The 26,591-nt window shown below is 38.7% G+C and overlaps 1 protein-coding gene across 1 annotated transcript in view; it reads right to left on the bottom strand.

Moving 5' to 3' along the window:
• STPG2 (sperm tail PG-rich repeat containing 2) overlaps positions 1–26,591 on the bottom strand; it is a 381,107-nt gene that overhangs the window by 138,128 nt on the left and 216,388 nt on the right. The window contains exon 13 of the mRNA XM_018567630.1: positions 6,516–6,631. Within this exon, the coding sequence (XP_018423132.1) occupies positions 6,516–6,631 (116 nt within the window). The remainder of the gene's footprint in view (positions 1–6,515; positions 6,632–26,591) is intronic.

The following is a 26,591-nucleotide window of genomic DNA, read 5'->3' as shown; positions in this document are numbered from 1 at the left end:
TTTTACAAAGAAATGACTCACAAATGTCAGCATTATTTGTGTGGATTTTTACTGCTGCACATTGTTTTGTAACAGAAACAATGACTTCCTAAGACAGAGGCAGATCAAACATATTATGTGTGATGACAGCTTTGCATTGCTATCTTGATGTGGCGCAATGTCTGCTATGAAGAAATCCAGTGACTAAGTGTCACTGGTACACTGCAAAAAGCATACACACCCATTGCACTACTGACCGGATAGAAAACCCTAATTGTAGGGTGGGTGCTAAAATGACCGCGGATGCCTCTACAAAATAAGTCAAAAAAATACAAAAAAGGTCACAAGCACTCCAGCATGTAGAAAAGTCAATGTCAGGTGTCACATCATCAGAGCGATGTTTCCTTGGGGAAAAAGGATAATGAAGATCATTATCTGTTTGCCTGAGGAAGGTACTTTGCTGTTCTGAAACATCGCTCTGATGATGTGACACCTATGAAGTCAGTAAACATTGACTTTTCTACATGCTGGAGTGCTTGTGACCTTTTTTTGTATTTACTGGTAAACTGCAGACACACAACTTGGACACTAGGCTGCACACACAGTGTTGAAGTGGAAGACGCTGGTCAACTCAAACATGAATGCCATGCTTTCACCAGTATGTGGTAGTCCGCTGTACTTGGCACTGACACAATACATGCACCTTCCTCTCCAGATGGCCTAAATAAGCCACACTTTATGTACAGTGAAGCCCAAAAGGAGGGCAAAGCTTCTTGCATGTCCATGTATTGTAACAATTGCCACTTTCTGGAAAGCATATTGTACTAATGACCCAAATGTCCACATATAGTCACAATTGCCTGTGTAGTGTCACGATTACTTGTTTCTGAGTTGTGTATTGTCACCATCACTCATTTGTTGGCCAAATATTGTAATGATCACCCATTTGTTGTCAGAATATTGTCACAATCCCATGTAGCCTTGTCAGTCTCAAATCATGCTACTGTTATCCCCATGTTTTTCTATGGTAAATGTGCCCCAATTATACCTTTTATTTTGGAGCGCCAAACCATTCACTGACTGGTTGCTAGCGGTGGCTTGGGGGAGGGGGGAGCATCACAAGGGTTGCAAAAAGAGAATGAGTGAAAAATAATGTTTTTCCGGTATATTCTTTTTTTTAAGAAAAGGTGTCTGCTATTTACTTTGATGTCTAATTTCTCCTCTATCCCCAAAAAAGTTATTGGTGAAATATTACTTAAGTCACAAATCTAGTAGTTGCACGGTGGGTACCTACAGGTGTGTGTACAGGATCTGTCTGCAATAACATGCTGATATTTGAAGCTCCATGGCAGGCCCCCAAGTGCCCAGTCTCTGCCATACATGCTCGATTGCCCGAGTTGGAGAACAGGGTTTCAGGCTCAGTATGGATATATAAAATGATAACCATATTGTGTAACTAAAAATTGGTAAGTCCAGTTTAACAATGAGTTTGTGTTCACCTTAGTAAACCAATCCCACTGTGCATCTAAAGCCAAAACATGTTTGCTTAAGATACACAGTGGGGTTGATTTACTAAAGGAGCAAAGTGAACTTTCACATTAGAAAATCTATGTTCACTTGCAATATGAAGAATCATATAACTTAGAGAATGAGGTAAGGCTGTGTTCACTTCAATCATCTGATAATATGCCAATAATAATCTTGTTATCTTTTCCCACTTGTACTTGATTGGGTTTTCAAAGTAAAGCAGAGCAGAGAGGAGCTGGAGATGAGGACAAGTATAAGCGAGCAAGGATGTCTAGGACACACATGACACATATGAATTATGAGATCCAGGATGATATATCCCTAACCAAAATGAATTAACAAATATTCCCTCGATTACCGGGGCCCTTAGATGGGGGCTCCTGTTCCCCTTCTGGTTGTCTCTGTGCACTCCTCGTCATTGGCATCTTTGAGCTGACTGTTTTTTTCTCTCCCAAATGTGTGGCTTCCCCTGCCATCAATTGTCCATCAAATGATTATTAGTTGTCTCAAGTTAGCTCCTTTTCCTGAGGAAATGCGTTTAAGATTGGGCAACTCTAAATCTACCTGCAATTAATGAATAATCATGCACAGTAGTCTGAACGCTCTTGTTTGAGTTAATATGAGAGGTCCAATGAGGTATCCCTTATGTTATTAGGGACAACTTTATACATTGTACAATTGATGAACTATACATTATTCCTTACGTAATGTTTTAAATTTGTTGTTTGTATACAAGACATTGAATACATTTATGTTTTTATGTATTATGGTGTGGTGGGGCACCTTAAAAGCCCCGTTCAAACAAATATCAGTTTATTGGCTTTTCAATGTGGTCATAAGTGAATATCTACCTTGCAGAGTGTACATACAGTTTTGAAAGTGAACAATTATCTACTTTTTTTTTTTAGGTCCATTGGTAAAGACCTGTAACATGTCCATATTCTTCTTAAAACTGAAGAAAATAATACCATTAAAAAAAAGCTTACATTCACTAACATCTGAGGTTTGAAGTCTCATAGGATTTCATTTTTGTGGGGCCTAGGGGAAACTAACTGTACTTTAACTCACTGCTTCCCAAACACCAGGCTGAAATAATTCTGAGATAATATTACAGATTTGTGCACAGCTTTGCATTAATATATCAGCGTTCTAAGAGAGTATCTCAGAGTTATTTTGTTGGTGCGAGAGCTCCTCCACAGTACCACTATACTAACAAAAGACCACTATACTAACAAAAGAAAGCTGCTACATCATTGAAAAAGTCTCACCCGCTGTATGGATGCAATAGAGAGTTAAGTGATTTTTGAAGTCTCAAATGTCTATATTAGCATAATTATCAATAAGCTGCTAGTGCATTTTTATTAGGTGGGAATGACATTTATAATCACTGCAGATCCTGCACAAAGGTTGATATTTTTTCTTTATCGATTCTGGAGGCTTGTTAAATAGCTAATTACATACCCCAGGGTGAACTTTTAAAGAAAGTAAAACTAAACATTTGAAAAAGCAATATAAATTGCAAACATTCTTTGAATTGCTAATGATGCCAAAAAATAAAGGAGAATTTGATGGGATCATTCCTCTATTGTCAGCTTGCTAAAAGGAAAGCTTTATAGAGAAAAACATGTAGAAAGATATGTAGGTTGCCATTGCTGACCTGCTTCTGACCTGGCTGTCGTGGTGCTTTAGTGTTTGCCAGTAACTTCTGGCTTCATTTCCACCATATTGGTTCTTGGTCAGTGACTTTGAAAGTATTGAAACCATAGACAGCCAAGCAACCAGCATTTTAAGCAGCAGGCTAGAGATGGAAGCCTACATATCACTCAGGACAGGTTTCCTTTCAGAGTATCTCTATCAATCTATTATTGTCACTTGCAAGAGTAGTAAGAAAGAAGCTAGTATTTTAATATGTGAGAATGCAAGAAACTGCACACTGATAGAAAACTGTATTAAAAGGTGTTTTTTGGATGGAAATATACCTCAAGTACTCACTAAGACACATAGACTACGGTTTTGCTATGGGTTTATTATGTCCCTAAAAAGTTTCTCGGCAACATGAAAGAATCTCACCATCTACCATGTTCTAAAAAAAACATTATCGGTTCACAAAATCTAGTTTTAGAAAGGGCACTTTACTAAAATTAGGTATCCAAGGCTATATTTACCATTAGGTATAGTACGCCTGTACCTATAGGTGGCAAAGGAAGATTTCCCACTGCATAGTTGTAACACAAAAAGAGAAATCGTAGGTGACTAAAGGCTTGTTCACACATTTGTCATTTGTCAACCATTGAACTCACCTGAAATTCTAAAATAATATTTTTAGGAGTGTATAGTGTTCAGCTAAGCCTGATTCTACCCTGTTTAGTATAGTAATGCAAACAGCCAAAATGCTATGCAAAAGACTAATAAGAGTTTAATATACTGATTACAGACTACTTATCAATCACATGTGATTGCTGCTTAGGGTCAGGAGGATATTTTATAAGCTGCTTTTTTCTTTACTGTGTTAAGTAAGAATGATTGAAGATACTTATTGAAGATACTTGCTTATACTGAGCACAAAGGAACCATGAGTATATTCAGAGAGGGTGGATGCTGTGACAGATGCTTTTAGTGAGATCCATAATAAACATCTGGGACAAAATAAATAGATGTACATGTATTATACTGCAAGAATTGCCGTTTTTATAACCTTGAACTTCCTACCCTATGCTATATAGTTACATTAAACCAATCTTTCAGCACACCTATGCCTCATAACAGAAGCTATAAAAGAAGAGATTCCTAAATACTAACATCTTTATCATGTATTGCTGTCAAAACTCATCATCTTTGATAGAGGAAAGTAACAATCAGATCTCCAGAGAGACAAGTGTGACTGACAAATCATTTTAATATGCAGACTAAACAAAATATATACACTCTCAATGATCCTACAGGCTCCTGAGCAATACATTTGATTGTTCTTGTAGCATGACACCAGACCGAAGACATTGTCAGAAGATGTTTTGCACACTGACCAACCCCACCTCAAAAATATATAAACAGGTTCTTTAGAGGATCATTGTGCCCAAAGTAGACATATTTATATATGGATAGGAATGTGTGAGCTTGGCCAGCAATTGACATCTAATAGCAATGACATCTCCACTTTGGAGCTCACTTATCTGGCTCCTTGCCACAGAATGGTCACAGTGAATAGGCTTATATCTCCTGTTGCATTCCATATAATGAATAGAGCATAATTAGTAAAGGAGAATGAAAAGGCCTTGTGATGGTCACTACAGGAAGTTGTTGGGTTAACCTGCTGATATTTACCCAAAGTTTTCATGTCCATTTTGGATATACTGACCCTATCAAAGGCATCTAACATACAGTGAGGAACATAATAATTTGATCCCCTACAGAGAAATGGAAGGTCTATAATTTTTATCGTAGGTGTATTTTCAACAATAGAGAGAATATCAACCAAAAATGCAGAAAAAAACACATGATCCAAATATTGTTATAAATTGAGTTGCAGTTCAGTGAGTAAAATACGCAATTGATCCCCTACCAACCAACAATAATTCTGGCTCCCACAGACTGGTTATGTGGTACACAGATTAGTTCTGTCAATTTAAGAAGGTGCTCCTAACGACAACTCGTTATGTATATAAAAGACACCTGACCACAGAATCTCTTTCTTCCACTCAAACCTCACCACCATGGGAAAGACCAAAGAGCTGTCAAAGGACATTAGGGACAAGATTGTAGACCTGCACAAGGCTGTAATGGGCTACAAGACTATCAGCAAGAAGCTTTGTGAGAAGGAAACAACTGTTGGAGCGATTATTTGCAAATGGAAGGAATACAAAATAACCATCAATCGCCCTCGGTCTGGAGCTCCATTCAAGCTTTTGCCTCATGGGGTAAGGATGATCATGAGAAAAGTGAGGGATCAGCCCAGAACTACACGGGAGGATCTTATGAATGATCTCAAGACAGTTGGGACCACAGTAACCAAACAAACCATTGGTAACACAATACACCGCCATGGATTGAGATTCTGCAGCGCCCGCAAGGTCCCCCTCCTCATGAAGGCACATGTACAGGCCCCTCTGAAGTTTGCCAATGAACATCTAAATGATTCAGAGAAGGATTGGGAGAAAGTGCTGCGGACAGATGAGACCAAAATTCAAAAATTGGGCTCTTTGGCATTAACTCGACTTGCAGTGTTTGGAGGAAGAAAAATGCTGACTATGACCCTAAGAACACCATCCCTGTCAAGCATGGATGACCCAGTCAAGCACGGAGGTGGAAACATTATGCTTTGGGGATGTTTCTCTGCTAAAGGTACAGGTCGACTGTACAGCATTGAGGGGCCAATGGACGGGGCCATGTATTGTAAAATCTTGGATGAGAACCTCCTTCCCTTAGCCAGAACACTGAAGATGGGTCGTGGATGGGTCTTTCAGCATGACAATGACCCAAAACATACTGCCAAGGCAACAAAGCAGTGGCTCAAGAAGAATCACATTAAGGTCATGGAGTGGCCTAGCCAGTCTCCAGACCTTAATCCTATAGAAAAGTTATGGAGGGAGCTGAAACTTCCAGTTGCCAAGCGACAGCCAAGAAACCTTAATGATTTAGAGAAGATCTGTAAAGAAGAGTGGACCAAAATCCCTCCTGAGATGTGTGCAAACCTGGTAACCAACTACAAGAAATATCTTACCTATGTGCTTGACAACAAGGGTTTCTCCACCAAGTATTAAGTCATGTTTTGCTTGGGGATCAAACACTTATTTTACTCACTAAACTGCAATTCAATTTTAACATTTGTATCATGTGTTTTTTCAAACTTACAAAATCTGCAGGGGATCAAATAATTATTTTCCACACTGTATAAATATATTTACAATAACGTTCCTTACAGTGTATTGCCAGATTTTGGAAACCATTATTCTGTTAACTAATGAAAAAATATCTTAAATGCATAATAGAGTCAGTTCTACATTGTGCGGTACCTCATATGATCCAGGACCAGGTGTAACTTCTTTTGGGTCTTTAAAACGTTCTTCTTTGGGAACAGAAGATGGAGTTTGAATGACTGGTTTCATGACTGGATTATAGGCTCCAGGCCCTGAAGGCAAGAAAAGTAATTATATATTGATGAATTAATAAATAATGCATATTACAGGTACAAGCTATTCATGAAATGCAGAAAAATCAGATGTGTTAGTAATGTCCTTCTGAATGTTTAGGGTGAGAGTAATGGCTTTTTCACACCACTGAAGTGCGTTTCTCATAACTAATGAACATGCAGACAGCATTACAGGTAAAAATAAATGAAAGCAATCAGAATATGTTACCAAAGCAGGATTAGCAATGGACATTCCATTAAGATCAAGGAATCTGTTCTTGAGGTAAGTGCACTATGCAAAGTACATGTGCTTTTATATTCCAAGTATTAAAAGAAACCAGTCATGAGAGAAAGGTAGTGAATGCCAATGCTGGCCTCTCCTTCTGATATGCTAGTTGCCTGGCTGTCTTGCTGACCCTTTGGTGGTAATACTTTGATTAGTTGACCTGGAACAAATATGCTGATAAAGACTCCTGACTTGACTGATCTGCATGTGTGATCCAGATCAATGAACAAGGAAGTACTGATCACAGTGAATCTGCATAGCAGCCAGTTAAGGAGGTCAGATATTGTATTTTCCATATAACTCCTACCCAGGTTTGGGTCAATGTTTAAAGTCTAAAGTCAAAAGTTTGCATCACACCACATATCACAGTTCTATAATGGGACTCTAGTAAGAAAATGGAGTAGTGATAATTTACCAGTTATATGTATTTACTTGTTTTTCTTCTGCTGTTGCATGTTCTTTTTGTGTTCCCATAGTTCTGTGTTTCTGTTTTACACTAGCTAAGGCTTTCCTTTAAAGAGGAAGCTGGTAGTGCTGTACAGCTCCAATCCCCGTGGTTCACAAAGTCCTTATCAGAGCCTATGCATTACATGTCTTATACTGACACATGTGACAGTGTTTACAGTTTCTGGTTGGCTGCATGTTATGAACACGCTGTGAGCCACAAGTTTGGATCTGTGTACTATTGCCTGGCTCCTGGTCAAAAGTCATTCATTTACGTTGTGAAAAGAAGCCACGCGATGTAGAAGAAGTGACTCCCACCCCAGCAACCCCCACTAGTGCAGCAACCAAGGCAGGTACCTTTGAAGCCTCTGCCTCAGTCCTGCCTGTTGGAGACATTTCCCTTAATTTCCTGTTCTGGATACACAACAGGAAGTGAGTACAAATCTCTCCAAAGTGAAAACTCCCTCTTAGACAGTTGTCACCCAAACAAGTGACAATTGTAAAAGGTTACAATATCCTATCAATGCCTGTCTTGGTGACAATGGTCACTGGGACAAATAGAGAGGGTGAATCTCCCCAGTGGAGAAACACTAATAAGAACCTGACAAAGGTTTGAAAAATTCCTAATTCTACCCAAAGGCAAAATAAAACAAAAAAACTTTTGGCTTTAGATATACATTACAACCTTGCATTTACTAAACATAAGGACCATCTTCGAAATGGATATGGATACGAAATGGATACCATTGAACACAATAGAGGCACACAATGGTTTCCTTAACTGGCTCTGGGCAGACCTTTACAATAGATAGTTATGCAAAACAGGGAGACAGATATGAATGTAATTGACATGTTACTCACTATACATCTTCAATCACTGCTTACTGGAGTTATCCTTTATACATACATTTTCATGCATTTGGGGAAAAATACTTAAAGCAGGCTGAAATAGTTCCTAAAATCTACCTTTTAATTTCATAAGAGGCATGTAAATGATCTAAACACTCTAATGCTAATGTAAATGAACAGTGGACTTTGCTACAGACATTCTGTTTATGGCATTCTATATAGGGAACACTAAGAAATCACTTGTTGCCTCCTCTCTCCTGGTGCAATTAGATTTTTTCAGTCAAATTATTTTGTTTTTCAGGAAATACCTCTTTTGAGACTCAGTGATATACCGTATATACTCGAGTATAAGCCGTCCCGAGTATAAACCGAGGTACCTACTTTTACCCTTGATTGGTGAAAGATGTAGGTCATTCACGTCAAGGTCGAGGAAATGAAGGTGGACTCAAGGTAGATGCTGCAACTTCAAAGGGTTATATTGTGGAGTTGCAAGTTTGTAGGGAATTGCGATTATTCAGTTTAAACAGAGGAAATAGCTTGCTACAAGTGTGGGGAAAACAGGTAAAGCTGGAGTTCAGCTATAAATACCTCTGTCGTTGCCAATAAATAATCAGTGGAAAATCAGTTGTTTCTGCACCGTTTACTTGCATTTCAACACTTTATTTGCATTTCAACATGTCTGCAGAAATAGTTTCCAGCTGAATTAAGAGATGGGGGTTGATTTACTATAGGCAAGTTTGCAAGGGAATTATCCCATTGCACAGGAATTTTCCCCTAGCTTAGTTAATGTGGTAAAAATATATGCATCAGTATTTTGCTTGCACATGTATGGATGGTTGAAGTCAGTAGAGCTTCACCTCATTTACTAAGTTTAGGGACAATTTCCTTGCACAGTGAAAATCCATTTCAACATGAACAACCCATTTGCCTTTAGTAATTCAACCCTATGATCTCATGTATTTCATTGGCCCTCAACTTTAACTGGTCACCTGTTGTGATGGGTGATAAGAGGCACTAGCAGCAAACACCACACCACTTACCTCATTCTACGTCTCCACCCTGTTGGCATAAGCAGAAATGTTCAGCCAAGCAAAAGGTTTCCATTTATGGTCCAACTGGCCAATCCCGATGCTTAATTGTGGTTAGGTAGCACAAGCAAATCGTTCTGTCCTCTAATGCCTATGGACAGCCTTTTTCTAATTAGTGAAATGTTGGGTTTTCAAGGCCTATTTTGTTTGTAAAAGATTTCCTTGAAGTGAGATAATAAGACATGGCCTTGTACTGTGTTATGTACAGCTATACATAGTCAGTGTTACTATAGTAAACATGTTGCTGTTCTTAACTATTGTATAGTTACCACTTCAGCATTCAACTCAAACCGTTGTGTATTGAAAAAATAAAGAAAAGAAAAGAAAATATGGAATTATATTAAATCGTAACCAAGATCCCTAACTGACCTAAAAGCATTGACCTTCTTATACCTCTAGCATTTGCTACATATTTTATATGTATAATGCTGATTTTCCTATTGTTTGATCAGTAATAGAATTGTGAATAACTGAAAGGATGTGAAAGAAATCACATTAATCAGCTGAAAAACATCTGGCTAATAAGGTTGCAACGAATAACAAATATATAATCAATAAAAATAAAATATAGATACATTGCCTTCTCTATTACAGCTATCTGGTCAATTGAATCACTTTAAGTGGACCTGAACTCCAAAACCTAAGATCCATTATGATATGGAGAACATCTAGAAATGTTAATTGTGCCTAAGCAATAGCCTAAAAAATGTGGCTTTTGTCTTGAATTGCTTCTAAAAAATAGAAAACCACATCCTAGTATTTGAGTGTGCCTAAGTGAGTGCGTCTAAAGCCTTATAGTTGTTTATCTGTAGAGTGGGATCTAAGGAACAGCTACCTCTGACAGTTAGTCTCAGGAGATTTGTAAAGAGATTTGGTGATGTTAGTACTGTGCTGTCCTAGCTAGAGGCTATCCTAGCTAGAGGCTCTAATGTGTTAGAAAAAGCCATGCCTCTACCAAGATGGCTGCCTCCACAAAGAGACACCGTGCAGAACATGACATGGTAAGTCAATAATGCAAAGAGATCAGCTGTAGGTAGACCGCAAGCAATATTGGTGACAAGTCTTTTGCTTTCTGCCATTTGTGTGGACACAACTCCAAGAATTCAGTTCCTCATTTGGGGGAATTCATACACTAGAGTTGATAGTTTCCTGGTGTAGCTGTTTTTTAGTCAGATTGGATGACAGTCTGACGTCTCTGTGTGCTTTCCAGTGCTGCTGGTCTGCCACTGTCAGAAAATGAACTGTCAGACTGGCAAGCCCAATCTATCAATACTGAAGTGTCTTTTGCACTCTTTCACACTACCCCTACCACAGTCATTGAAATAAACTCAGCTCACCAGATCCATGGAGAGCTCAGCCGCAGTCTGTACAACTTTTGTCCTTAAGACAGACTAATCATGCATAATTTCTAACTGATCTCCTAAGACTGTGACCATGTTAAACATATTTACAAGTCTAGATTGTATACTGTAACATATGCTTGAGGTTACTTTCACTGTTAGTATCCTCAGCTACTTTAAAACACACACAGGGACCATGGGGAACAAAAGTAGCCACCCTCCAGAAGGAAGGCCAGTGTCAGCATGAATCCAGAGATGATTTGAGGATCTAAAGCTGAGTGATACACAAATGAGCTTTACTTTTAATGCATTTTTAAAATGTAACTCTTGACTTTAGAGCCATTTTAAACCGAAATATAAGTAGTGGTTATCCGTTTTTAATGCAAATAATGTGCTTTGCACAGTGAACCTTTGTATTATGATTCCCTGTCTCATGTAGACCAACTGTCAGTATAAAGCACAACTCCAGTCAAATATTTTTTTTTAAAGAGCGGTTTCAGGTTTTATTGTTATCTGTGTCCCAATGCAAGAGATTTTCCTTCTCACAGACAATCTGGTATATTTCTTTTGTAAATTAGGCCGCTAAGGGGGTCACACATAAAAGAAGATAGATAGAAAAGTGGAATGTTGCACCTTTATGTTTACATAATGTAATACAGTACATCAAACAGATACAGTAGCCTTTCCTGACCTTTTTAGCATAGAGTAAGCTTTGAAATAACTTTCAGATCTTAGGGAACCCCTGCTAATAAATATATCTACATCTCACAAGGCAATAACGTAAACAGTAATTTGTAGCTCTAAGAATATATAAAAGAATAAGGAAAAAGGCATACTTAGTGTATTTGAAACCCAGGGCTGCTCTATACAACAATATTTTAGGTAATAATACTGAAATTAAACAAATTATATTAATGGCCAGAAAAGAAACACAGACAGTGAAAATTGCAGTGCTTTCAAACATTGGTAGTCAGTGAAAAAATGACCCCTTACTTACGTGATCAGTGAAGGGCCATATTACACTGGTGGTCAGTGGAAAGAATGCATCTTACCCTGGAGATCAGTGGGGTTAATGCCCCATTACCAGTGGTCACTTATCTGTGAGGCAGAAATAGCTCATTAATTAAAGCCCATTTCCACCTTTGCAGAGGTATTTTTTTTAAAACACGTCAGCAATGTACACCGAATTTACATGAAGCAGGCATATGCAGCTGATGTATATGTACACAGAAAGTTACATTTTTTGTTAGCTTTCCTCTTCATATCCTCATGGAAATGTCTGCCTGTGTTGTGCAAGAAATGTGTGTATATCTTCCCCCCTCTGGACAGTGTATTGTGTGTACAGGCAGAGCTGGTGTTTATTGATCATGTTACAATGGGTGACAGGGAGGGGGCAGCTGATTATAGTCTGACACCCTGGCGTGAGACTGATTGTCCTGTGGAGAAAATGTTGAATTATTAGGTTTCAAGCTTTCATAAAAAATGAAGAAAGCCTGCAATGTGCATTCTAATCACTTACAAAGGTGTAAATGGACTTTAAGGAACCCTTTGAACCTCTGGAGGAACCTTAGGGTTCGCTGGAACCCTGGTGGAGAAAAGCTGCTATATAGTATAGCAAGGAGAGACAGTTTTACAGTAGATCCCACAGACCTTTGGGGCAGTAGCAGCATCTGTAGCTCCTGCATTACATCAATTGTAATTAATTTTTTGTGTGTATGGATATACAGATGAACGTGAAGCACATACTGTATATAGGGACATATTACACACGTACTCTACATAACAACTAAAAAACCATCAAAACAAGTCATATAAAGGGATTGATCTTTTTTATTTGAAGGAGAACTATGCAGTGAGTGATTTCTACTCATCCTCATAGTTAGAGCCGACCTGTGACAAAGAAGCTGTCACAGGTCGGCTCTATTGATTGGTAAGTGAGCAGAAAAATGCAGCCGATCCACTCACTTCCCGATCGTCTCCCTGCAGTGAGCGGTGACTGTCAGTCACCACTCCCCGCAGGGATTCCTCGGTCCCCTCTCCAATCCTCAAACGCTGAGTGGAGGAACGAACGGGGGATGGGGTGGGCACAGCTGGCTCTGCCTCTAGATAGGCAGAGCCAGCTGTCACTCACGCAGCTGGGTGGATCCAGAGAGTATTGTCAGGATCTGTTCCGGCTGCGGCGCTCTCAGTATATCGCGGGCAATAGCCCGCTATATAGTGAGCTTTGGGTCATGGGAGGAGGTTAGTATACAGGTGAAACTCGAAGAATTAGAATATCGTGCAAAAGTAATTGCAGTAAGTGCTGCAAAAGGGACCCCAAACCAAGTACTGAGTACATATGCATGCTTGTACTTTTCAGAGGTCCGATATTGTTCTATGTACAATCCTTGTTTTATTGATTGCATGTAATAATCTACTTTTTTGAGGTTGTGGATTTGGGGTTCTTGGGGTTTTCATGAGCTGTAAGCCATAATCATCACAATTATGAGAAATCACGGCTTGAATTATCTTGCTTTGCATGTAATGAGTATCTCATATATTAGTTTCACCTTTTAAGTTGCATTAGTGAAATAAATGAACTTTGCACGATATTCTAATTATTCGAGTTTCACCTGTATGTCCTCCTGTGACCTTATAGAGAACTATGGGAAAAAACACTTACCCCATAGTTCTCTTTTAAATGTCCCATTTGTAATGCCACTTAATTAATAATCTAGCAACTTCTGCACTATGATGTCACATATTTTCTTTGCTGTTTTTGGGAGGGACCTATAATACATGCCTAAAGCTTGCCACTTATTTTACCACCATAAAAGCTATGCATCATTTGTAAAATGAAACGCTATAAAACTGTTAATATTTATAGTATTTATAGTATAATTGACTGCACCAGTCACTATCTGTGGTATACAGTATATCAAGTTAGAAAACAAATACATCATATGGTTGTAATGTCATTAGAACTAATTAGCAGAAATGTATATTTGTACTTGCTATTCATTTTTAATTCAACAAATACATGTTAACATTATACTTCGTTAGTTATGATTAATTAAATTTGAACTCAGAACTGCATGAGGAGTTTAATGAAATGAAAAACATGCTTTGTTTTTCTGTAAAAGAAGTCTTATTTAGTCCAAAGTATAGTTCCGACCTAAGGGAACAATGGCTCTAAGGAATGCTGAGTGAAGTGTTTAAATTTCAGATGCTTCTGTGTCCCTTGCCGTTCTATTCATTGCTTAAAACACCTGGTCCAGTAGACGTCTAAAGTCAGTACTTATATCAACCTAGGTGTCACAGACATATCCTTCAGTGGGATAACTTGTGGCTTCTATGGGGTCTGAGTGTGGAAAGGGGTCCCATTAGGTAGGATCTTGATGCAAATTAAACATAGAAAATCTTTGTGCATGTGAAGATAATACAAATCCAGTATCCTTAAAGTTTTAAGAGTTTGCTATTGACCCTGCTAGTCAAGAAGAACTGACATACAGGAATAGACTTCAGAATTGTTGATGTTAGATCCCTCTTTGTGGGCTGTGCAGTAAGAAGAATCTGTTTAGCTGTCTTAGCAGTGTAGATTTACATAGTGACTATGCTGGCAGCTCTCCTGCCACCTCTGCCTGATATAGGCATACTTTATGTTAAGATCAATGACAGTAGGGATGTCGCCAATGGGGCCCCATTAATATTTGGCTATGGAGTCCCTTGGTCTGTAGTTTTAATGCCTGCCAAACATTGCAGGCAAGATCCAAATGCAGGCAAAGTGATGCTAATGTGGTGTGTGCACTTGACCATTCACTATTTATGTGAAGAACAGGCATTCTTCGAAAGCTTTAATAATATGAAGTTAATCCATGTTTGTTTTTTGTTAAAGAGGCCTCAGTGTTTTAAAAAGTATTATTTATTACTGTATATGCAGCCTGACTATATTACAGTAATAAACAGCAAGGGTTAAATTGGGCTTTAGCCAATTTGTTGCTGGAGCCACTTTTATTTCATTTTGCACACAAATTTTGTACATGAAAATGCACTTTAAACCCCCATCTGAAAGCAGAGATCATGCAGAATAAAATGGTGGTAGTTCCATATTTTTATGTCTCACGACTTTGGTGCTACTGTTAATCACATCTATATTTTTAGTACAAATACACGCAAATTAATTTTAGTGCACACAAACACAATATAATCGCCTGCTTTTGGTAGAATATAAAAGACGAGGTTCTGTCAAGTAAATAGACACCAAATATGTCAAATCTCCAAATTGTGTATGCCCGTAAAGTGGCAAAACCCTAAATTGTTCATAGGTGACACTTTAAAAGCCTTAACAGCTCATGTGAGACACAATTGTCGTTTTCATATGCATGCACAGCTGATGCACCCATTTGTGTTTGTATGTATGTGCGGTGGTGGTGGTGAGGGGTTAAACCTTTTTAGAGAGTTTTTATATTTATTTTATTAAACTTTAACTTAACCTTATTGCTAACACAAGGGGGCTGAGGTTCTCTTTAAGGAAACATCAGGGGTCTATCAGACCCCTTATGTCACCTCTGCGTTCTGATGAAGTCAATTGAGTAGAGACTGTGCTTGACCAGCAGCTGGGAGTTTGTTTACATTCTGGCCCTGTTGCTGCCGTAACAGGGGTATAAAGCAAAAGGGTTACTGCTTAACAGTTTTTGAGAAAAGAGACCATCCAAACAGGGAAACCTTTGTTTTCAATGATTTAGCTGACCCATGCACTTGCATTGTGAAAAAGAGAAGTAAAGCACCACCGTTATGTAGCACTGCAAAACAGAGATCAGAGTCTTCATATGTAATGAGCAAATATGGTTGCCACAATGTATATAAACAAAGAAATATATTTGTTTAGTAACACACAAGGATAAGATTACGCACATCAAGATACTAAGGACTTTAGACATTCTCTTAAGAAATGAAACACTTGGCTGTGACATCCACCTTATTGGGGAACTTAAATGTTATGTTTGGTTTGCCCTGTGACAAAATATTTTTCATTTACTACAGTTCATTTACTTCCATTTCACACAGCTATCTAATTGTTTATGTGAAGACTATCAAGTCATTTGTTTGGCATACATAAACTGAATTTAATAGTGTCGTGCTCATTTCTATTCACATTTAATCACTGTATTGTAAAATAGAAGAGAAGGAGAAATGCACATTTACATGTGAGAAAGAATCTGATGAGGAAATGCAGATAAGAAATGTAATAAGTACCAATCCACACATCTCTGTTCTGTTTCAGTACCCCTTAATGTGCAAATCCCTTATCAGCCTTGTCTGCAGGATGAATGCATGCCACATGTCCGTGAAGGTTCTTATTCAACCAGGTCATAGTATATCTGTAGAAAATAAATCAAAGCTACTGGACTTGCTGTATTTTTTTTTTTCCTTGAAGATGTGTCGCTGGTCATCCAACTAACTTTCTCAATTCAGAATTCTAAATTGAGAAAGCTAGTCAGATGACCATTAAAAGGTCTTACAACAACAACAAAAACAACAGCAAGTCCAGTCGCTTTGATTTATTTTGTACAGATAATCCATGCCACCTTGCTGTTCTGTGTTATGCCACTGTTAAGCATTCATTCAAAATGTACAGAACCGATATGGTAATGAAACTGCAACCTGAAGCTCTTCAAACAACACACAAATTGTGTGAGCCACCTCCAGATTGTATACAGTAGTTGCTTCATCCACCAGCATCCTCTGCTTGTATAGTGGTGTATACACAGAGGGATAATAACAATCTCTGCATCAATTCAAAATGATCTAGAGCCTCGGTTCTCAACTGGTGGGTCGGGACCCAAAAGTGGGTCGCGACCCCATGTTCAGTGGGTCACGGCCTGCCTTCCACTTTTCTAGGTAAGAGGCTCAGCCTCCCCCATCGCGCAGCACTGTCAGTTCTTACGCTGAGCAGCCATTCAAAATATGCTGCCCAGCGCCAACTTGAGGTGGGGTGCACTGGGGGTATGGCTGCAAGGGAGCTCCATCCATACATGCATTGCTTATAGCTCCCTCGCATGTCCTGTAGCAATGCCTGGACTGGAGTGATGTCACATTCTGGCTCCCGGCGCCTCTACAGGTGCACATGGGAACTGTACAAGCAATGCACATATGGATGGAGCTCTGTCACAGCACAGCAGCCCACACTGCCGTGCGTTCCATTGCAATGCAACTTGGGTCGCGACTAAATGCCCGAGGACAAATGTGGGTCTTGAGGTTAAACAGGTTGAGAACCACTGATCTAGAGGATTACAGGACCTGGAGAAGCATGAAAATAATAATAGCAATTCAGCTTTAAGGGAGTAAAGAAGTAAACTCACTGCCACGATGCAATCTCTAATGAATAATGTAGGTAAAACTGACACATGAAAACTTATGTAAGCGTACTTTCTCAACTGTATTGTCTGGCCTCTCCTGGGCAGGGACAGACTTCTTTAGACTTCAATGAAGCCACTGTTCAAAATTATTAAAAGATCCAGAGATACAAGCAGCTGAATTTATAACCCAGTTCATATTTTGCTATATAAGTTGAGGTGGACCTGCCACCTCCTTACTGGTCAGCATGGCATACTATGAACCAGTGGTCCCCAAACTGCAGTCTGTGGGTAGATACAGCCCTTTTCATGCCTTTAAAAAGCTTTTAGGGCATTAGTTCTTCCCACTGACACCAACAATGAGGCACCATTTCTCCCATTGATACAAAAACGGGGCAGTTTTTTCCCCACAAACACCAACAATATGGAACATTGTTTCACTGATATCAATGATGGGATACTATTCTTTACACCAACACCAATGATGGTGCACTATTCTTCCCATCAATACCAATGATGGAACACTATTCCTTCCACTGACACTAAGGATGAGGCATTATTTCTCCCATTGAAACCAAAGATGGAACACGACTTCTCCACTGACACAGAGAATGGGATATGAGTCCTCCCATTAATACCGATGATGGGGCACTATTCCTCCCACTGATACCAATAATGGGGCACTAATCCTCCCACTGATACCATCAAAGGGGCACTATTCCTACCACTGACATCAATCATAGGGAAGGATTCCTCCCACCAACTTCAACAATGAAGCACTATTACTTCCAATTATATCAATGATGGAGAACAATTCCTCGCACTGACACCAAGGTTAAAGTAGTATTTCTCTCACTGACACCAACAATGAGGCACTATACCTCCCTGATACCAATGATGGGCACTAGTCCTTCCACTGACACCAAGTATGGGGCATTTTTTACTGCCACTTTCCACCAACCCTGGAGTATTTTTTACTCCCTCTCACCGCACAGGCAGGGAAATTGTTTATGCCCACTAATTACTGATTTAAGGGTGTTTTCTACTCCCACTGACCACAGTCTGACACTCCAAAAGTCTGTATGGTAGTGATCAGGCCCTTTGTTTAGAAAGGTTTGGGCTTTTGTAACCACCGACCATTGATGCCCAGATAAAATTTAGCAGAATCAGTACATGTCGGTTAACTGGAGAATAATTGTATTACTAATTTGCCTACCTACTTTATTTTTCCTTTTCACTTACAGGCTCCAGTGACAATGGTCACTTGGACAAACACAGAGGGTGAATCTGCCCAGCAGGGTAATAGGCAGCAGTAAAAATATGACAGGGTGGTTAACCCTTCCACATTCTATAAAAAATTACTTTAGATACATTTTAAAGCAGAGTTCCAGACAAAGTATTTTACCTTCCAAAGAATTTATATTATTGTACTGCCAGTCTTGTGGTTCACACAGGTTCACTATACTGTATAGCCAGCCATTCACTCATTTGCTCAGTGGACACTGAATCAGCATTAGGGTCTGTGCTGACAGGCTTTTTTTCACATATGCCATCAAGTCGATGGAAATGCAAACCCACTTGAAGCAGATCGAATGCAGGTTTAGATGGATGCCTTTTGCAGCTCAAATTCATTGTTAGGAAATTCTGAATGACCTCAGAAACTGATGTCAAAGCCTGTCGACACAGGCCCTTAGTGTTGCTGTTATAGTTCAGCGAGCAGGCCTTTGAAACAAATGCATAGTCAAAACAAAAAACATTGGTCACACCTGGCCAGCTTTGCATGTCGAAGAAATGTTTGTATGTCTGAATAGAATTACACATCAGGTATACAGATGTATTTATGTATTTCACTGTATTTATAGCTACTTGCTTTGCAGCTAACAATTGAAATTTTTATAGGAAATAAATGGATCTTATAAAGACTTGCTTTCTTTATTGCAATGGGAAACTCTCTTTTGCAGCATAAATGCCTATGCCATATATCCACCCACTCCGTGTATCCAGTGACCCCAGTGGCAGTGCTTTCTGAGAAGTGTTCATGTTCTGATTCTACGTTTGCATTCAGCAAGCTACCTACATTGTAAGGTCACAGTATATGTGTCCTTTTTATGAATATTTCAGTGCTGACGGGAACCTTTGTGATATGAATTGGCATCAAAGCCAATGAGACAAGCGGAGTGAGCCAAACTTCTGCATACATATCAGTTGCATTAGTCAAACCTCTTTGTGCTTTAGTCATTGCAATATGTTTTATCCTCATGAGTGTTACGAACAGATCAGCAATAAAGTCAATTTGAAAAATGTTAAAGTACATTAGGATGGCTCATATTATGCAAATATTAAGTGCTGCTTTCATCCTTTCCTTAATTCAGCATGAGGCCGTCAATATAAATTAGGCATTGCTTGCTTCTAGACATCTCTTGGAAAAGACTAAACTGCCATACTTTTTAGTGCTTGCACACTCTATATTATGCAATAATATATTTTAATATTTTTTATGCAATAGAAAGTTTACTAGCCTGGGGTATATACTGAAGGATAAGAGATTTTGCAGTTATTGTAAAACTTGAATTATGCAAAAGTCTGTTTATTTACTAAAACCGCAGAGTTTTTAATCACAGGTCAGTGAAGAATGAAACTTATAATTCCAAGTTAAACACCCCTGTCTGCTTCATGAAGAGTATGAAATGGGAAAATCACAAGCAGGCGCTTCCTATAATTATATATTTTACGCCCCTATGCTAGTTCACTCTCTATGAAATGTCAGCCAGTGCTACAGGGCAAAAATGGCAGAGACTGGAAGAGAAGGATAATTTAAAAAGAGCACATGTGTTTCAGTGCAGAAGAACACAGTCCAATATGACTAACTGATAAGATAATATAGCGATGCTTCTATATGTATTCTAGATCACAGCTGCATGACGATGTGAATACGAGCTATGATAATAGGGCATACTATTTTCTATGGCTTAATCTCAGGAGGCCAGCTGTCGGCACACTTCTCTAAAAGAAGGAGCTTCATTAAAGATTTTCAGCAAGGAAATTGAGAGCCAATTACGCATTATGGTAAAAAAAAAAACAACTGCATAATATACTATACATATTTAATACCAACCATGTTATGTATTATCAGTTAAATTCAATATTATTATATCTTAAAGTATGAGTCTAACTTAAAGTTGAACCCCAGGTGAAAAGCAAAAACACAAATACAGTACATTTGGTTATGTAAATAACATAACATGTACTTTATTATTAGTGTATTAGCATATTAGTGTAAATACCAGAGTTTGACTAGGTTTTAGGCTCTTGCAATACCCTATAGTAGCATTCAGACTTGAAGAGGAAGGTAGTACTTGGGGCCAATCAGGTTCTGCTGCATGCTGATAGTTGGAGAGAGAAGAGCAAGCAGAGGGATAAACTCATCAATCTGATGCTGCTCCTTCACTGTCCATTCACAGGTTGTGGTACGTGATATGACCTAGCAGTGTTGCTCAACTGCAGAAGAGAAAAATCATGTCCCCAACCTGACTTTGCTATCCAGCCAGGTTGTTTAACACGCCGGAATGGGTGGACAGAAATACAAATCCTTTGACAGGTAAAACATATCTCATTATCTATTTATTTATTTCCACTCTGTATTCAGATGTGTGTTCCAGTTTTGGATAGATTCCAGCAAGTTGAATCATGCACCGACTTCCACAAGGTAATTCACCTAAAATCATCTATCTATAACCAAAGTAGTAGTATTGGGTGGATCATATAATTTACAAGATACCCCACTACTACTACCAAAATGTAATCTTTACATGAGAGAAATATGGGGGCTGATACTGCTGACCACTCTTACTGAGAGGACTAGTTGCTTGCCTGCTATGTGTCAATTCTTTGTGTCAATGGCCTGGGAAAAGTATGCAGATATGGACTTCTAACTTTTTTCTGTTCTTCCTTATTTGCACACTCGTTCCAGCATTGACTTCAGAAGTTCATAAATGACAGCCCCCATATTCTCTCAAGACATGTTTACCTGAAGGGCTTGTTATCACCTGAACACATGCTTTATGCACTGACACACAGATCAACTAACCCAAAAGTGCAACAAACGCTGCAACCCGTTTGTAGGAATGGGCTTTGTTAAACACAATGAAGGGAATTTATCAAAACTGGAGCAGACAAAATCTGGAACAGCTGTGCATGGCAACCACCAATCAGCATCTCTCTTTCATTTTCAAATCTTAACTGAACAAACTGAAGAGAGAAGCTGATTGGTTGCTGTGCACAGCTGCTCCAGATTTTGTCTGCTCCAGTTTTAATAAATCCTTCCCAATGAATTTTCTTCTACTCATGCATCTTGCCTTCAATGAAAAATGCAGAAAATACATTTTAGTGCATCTGGTGTGAATGAACCTTAATATAGCTTTTTTTTTTTCTCAGAAAGAGAGTACTTGAGTCATTAACTAATATTTGACAACCACTTAGGGGTCTATTCACGAAGCTGCCGAAGGATCTGGCCGTAGCTTCGGCCGATCCTTCGGCTAGCTTCGGCTCCAGGACCCCTTTGGTTCAGTAGAACCGAAGGGGTGCTGTCCGGGCTATTTTTCACTTCAGATCGGTCATTCACTCGGCTGCCCTCGGCAGCTTCGTGAATAGACCCCTTACAGTTATGATCATTTGGACTGTCTTGTAAAGACTGCATCTTGTCTTGTAGCTGTAATGAGTTTCAGTTGGTGAGGGTGCTCTCCGCACACCTTACAGCAATCCCGGCCAGTAAGAACGATGGTGATTGTAGTAACGACCACGGATGGCACCGTGCAAAATACGAAATAAAAACGACAGGTCACCAGCACTCAGATAATTTAACTAGGTATGTCCTTTTTAATGGACAATTGTGTCACGAAAATCAACAAAGCCGACGTTCCGGGGCCGCACAGGGTCCCTTCTTCAAGGCAGAAAGATGTCACATCTTTCTGCCTTGAAGAAAGGGACCCTGTGCGGCCCCGAAAATTTCGTAGCTGTAATCGTCACGAGTTCCTACTGCTTGTCTGTTAGTGTGACAGGTATCAAAGGATCACCTGCACTCCATACAGCATATAGACCTTCAGATATAAATGTTTGGTGCTCAAAATGACGACAGGGATAGTGCTGTTAAGACACAGTTAGTAACAGAAGTCATCAGCACTCGATATTTCGTGTAACTATAAGCACTATTTATTGAGCTGTCACATGCGTTGTTAAGCCAATATTTCGGGGCCACGCAGGGTCCCTTCTTCAGGGTTACATAGTGACAAGTATGTCAATGTATGACAATGTACATTGACATATTTGTACATGTCAATGTGATGCCAAGTCTTCCTGTGTCAGGAAAAACGTTACAATGCAATATCAAATTATATTGTAAATGCAGTAATTCTGAAACATCATCAGTTTCTGGACATGCAGCAATGTTGTGATTTCCAAACGGCTCATCAAAGCATGATAGCCAACCACTTTGTTGCTAATATGTACTTTCCATGTGCTCCCCCACCACCCAAACTTCCCACCAGCACCTCAAGAAAATTCCTGTGTATATTCTAGGTCAGAGGTAACACATGGACAAGGATTCTCTCCCAGGTGACAGCACTAGCACCCAGTGTTGCAACATGTGACCAAGAGGGGATAGTCTTAGGACCTAGGTGGACAGGTTTTGAGCTTGTGTTGATGGCATCAGTTAGACATCTATTCCCGATGCTTTTTAGATCAATCATCTTTCACTGCAGTTGACCTTACTCTGACCTACATTTGACATGTTGATGTTTCACGCAGGTTTTTCAATTCCATACATTTCTATAAGAATTCCAAACCCTTTAACACAGGCCCAAATGCCATCTCATATCCAAACATATCAAGCATTTAATAAGGCACTGGCAGGTAGATAGGAGCATGCAGCAAAGTACAAATTCACTTTAAAGGGTAACTGTGGTCTTAAAATGCATCTAAACCTAAAACAAAAATTTAACATATTGCATCTTACTAGTCTTTTGATGTGTTGTGGCTATATTCGTTTTCTTTTTCCAGGCTTTTTCCCTGTAGTTTCAACTCCATTACATGGTAGCTGATAGGATTAGATGTTTACATCTATAAGATAATAATTTTGTCTTCACTTACAGAAGCGATAAAGACACTGCATTTCTGGCAGGATGAACAAGAGTTTTTTTTGTATTTGCTAAAAATGTTCTTAGCCTGGAAAATAAAAATCAGTGCAGCTGCCACATCTAAAGATTGATAAGAGACAATATATTACATTTTTGTTATTGGATTATCATGTGCTTTACCACAACGTGCTGCAAAATGCTGGCTGAATACGTTGGTTTATTGCAGTTGTATTCATTCTGAATGGTGTCCCAACGCTCCTGCTAATAGATGCATGGCATGCAGCATTTCTTGGCAGCGCATCACAATGCATGTCCATCAGAAAATGGGTTGGTTTCCCATGACATTGCACCAATGCATCTGATTTGCAATGCTAAAACTCTTATGCGTTAATGACTAATCACAAAATCAATCAATCATTGCCCAGGTAGCAGTTTTGTAATGTTATATTGTTATCTATATGTGCTCTGTTGTCATGTACTGAGGTGCTATTGAGAAATATGTTTACAAATGCTGCCCAAGCAACCCATATTCTGACCTACGATACTGGATGGCTGCTTCATGCTTCTTTAGTAAATTACTTTTTTATTATCAATACCTGAAAGTCACCATCACAGTAAGAGCAGTGAACATCATATTTCAATCCATCAGTGCAGCAAAGCCTTTGAGGCAGGATAAATAGACAGCCATAGAGAATGTCCTGTCCCTTAAGGCCTATTTCTTCTCCTCCAGCCCCTTTGATGAGGGTTACAAACAATGTCTTCTGGGCTGTCTTTTGGTATATCATCTTTATCTGCCAGTAGCATATACCAAGTTTTGGTATATCATCTTTATCTGCCAGTAGCTTGATAGCACATGGACAGGGCTTGTTAAAATGTTAAGCTTATATACCCTCTATGGTTGCCGTGAGCTAAGCCCTGTTGCATTGTATATGTCTAGCAGTTAAACTGATTTGAGTGTTGTTTTTGGTCTGTTTTTGGAATTATCATAAAAATATAGGTACCTGAACATATAGGAAAAGTGAAGACAGCAAAACTTAGAAATAACACACAGATCATGAACTTCCTCTGGAAAAAAAAAGGCAGATTAAAACAAAATCATAAAAAAAACCTTTTCATCTAAATTTCAAGTTTGCCCAGAGGCTCTTTGTTGCCATTAGTTATCCATTCTTCTGAACTGCCTTTTCGGTACTGAAAGAGATTGATGTGGGAGGCAGCAGAAACTGAATCCGTCCTAATGGCAGAAGCCTGTGAACAATGACTACAGTAAAGACAAGCATGTTTCATAACCACATTAATAAATCCTCTGCATGTGTTCTAAATTGACACCATTTCACCAAGGATCAAATAGAAAAGCAAAGCTTATTAAAAAATAGACACTGAGAAAATTGGGCATAATTATAATCAATCAAAGACAAAACAAGTGCATTTTGCAAACAGACGGCCAATTGTGTGCTCCCCCCAAAAAACCTTTTGCACCGCATGTGTTTCCATGCCTATAATTTAGTGTGATACAAAATAATTCCCTGTATCCCACTTGAAAGACTTTTCATATAAGCAAATGCACATTCATGAGCAGATTATTTTTCCCTTTTAATTGTTCTCCAACTTAGTTTAACAAGTACAGATAATTGCAGATGTTGATTAATGATTCATATATTTCATTATGTGTAAAAAATGCTAACAGAAGCTCCCACTTCACTAGTTTTGTCTGATTTCTGTTGCCTAGCAATGCTTATTAAGCAATACAACACAGTGTCTATTAATTGTGCATATCAAAGCCAACTAGTAATACATCATTATTTAAATTTAGGTTAAACATTTTACAACACCTTACGGTCATAGGACTGATGCTGGTTAAATAGCCAATAAAGACTCTATTGCACTGACTGATGGGTTAGTCACTAACAGGGCTTACATCTTTATCAGTAGCAGGAACATGAGACCATTTAGCTTTTATATGGCAAGCATTATCTAATTCCCTTTGTAATCATTCCACTGCATTGTTTTTGTAGATACATTTTGCCAGTAATCAGATCCCAATTTGTGTAAGGGCTTGGAAAGTAGGATATCACTTTTTCAAGAAAGTGGATAGGTGATTCATGGCTTTATTCCATTTCCTATGCACACAACTTCAAACATAAACTGATAATGACATTTCACTGTAAGCATAATACTTTCAGTTTGGCCCCAAAGCTCTATTGTCAAAGGGAAACAGCTACATGTATATATTATTAAGAAGAGAACCTGTAACAAAAATTGCTACCCAGATAGCTCAATGCTTATAAGGACCTTTATCCACACTTATCTGCTTAGTATAATGGTAAGTAGAAGGGATAATGAAGAAGGAAAATGAAGAAGGAATTAATAATAACACTGAATAAAGTAATCTGTATAGTAGTAGTTCATACTGTGGTATTTTGCTTTCATGTGTTTGTGGAACTAGGAACATCTTGTTGACTTGTAACATACAGTACTATATTATTATCATTATACTATACAGGATTTATATAGTGCAACAGTTTGTGCAGCTCTTTGCAATATAGAAGAAGGCAGTACAGTTACCATACAACTCAAGACAAGAGGGTGAGGAGGGTCCTGCTTGTGGGAGCCTACAATCTAAAAGGCAGGGGCAAGTGATACAAAAAGGTGGTAGCTGTGTGTAGCTACTGCAGTATATGTAAACCCAATCACTAAAAACTCATAAAGGCTTTAACACATTAAAGCAAATGTAATGTTTAATATTTGTAAATCTGTAGATTTAGTAAAATAATGCCTGGTGATCCTACCAAAAAGGCTCTTGTTCAGGCACTTCTTCTTAAAGCGTAATACCCTGTCCTTGACCCCTAATTGTGCTCCTGCGTAGTCACCCTGTTACACGCTCTTATGGGGATTACAAGTGGTTGCAGCATGCACATTGCACAGTTATGGCCCACTGTTGTCATCATCTGAAAACCTGCTCTAAGAAATGCCATGCAGCCATTACTAGAGTGCATGTATGTAGATAAGAAGTGGGTGCAAAGAAGCTGCAGGTAATCTGAATACAATTGAAAAACAAGTGAAACCAATATTTTATTAAAATTAAAAACATAGCAACTGTCAATGATTAATAGTGCTTTAGAAGCAAAGGGATGATTTACTAAAGGCAAATAGGCTGTTCACTTTATAAGGGAATATTCCCTTAGCTTAGTGAATGAGGGGAAGCTCTGATGACTCCATCATCCAATCTTATGCAAGCAAAAATCCAGTTTTTTCCCTTGCCAGTGATTTGGTAAAAATTCCTTTGCAAAGTAAAAATGTATTTGCAAAGGGAAAGGCCTATTTGCCTTTAGTAAAGAAACCCATGTTTGATATTTACTTTGGGTTTCTATTTAACTGAACTACTGTTATTACTGGACTTTAGCATATAGTGGTTGATTTAACGTTTGTAAGCAAAACCAGTGTTATGGTAACACTATGGTAACAGCTGCTTCTTTATGACTACTTCACA

Source organism: Nanorana parkeri, unplaced genomic scaffold (genome assembly GCF_000935625.1).
Source record: "Nanorana parkeri isolate BGI_ZX_2015 unplaced genomic scaffold, ASM93562v1 scaffold1077, whole genome shotgun sequence".
Lineage (NCBI taxonomy): Eukaryota > Metazoa > Chordata > Amphibia > Anura > Dicroglossidae > Nanorana > Nanorana parkeri.
This window is presented reverse-complemented; position numbering and strand designations above follow the sequence as displayed.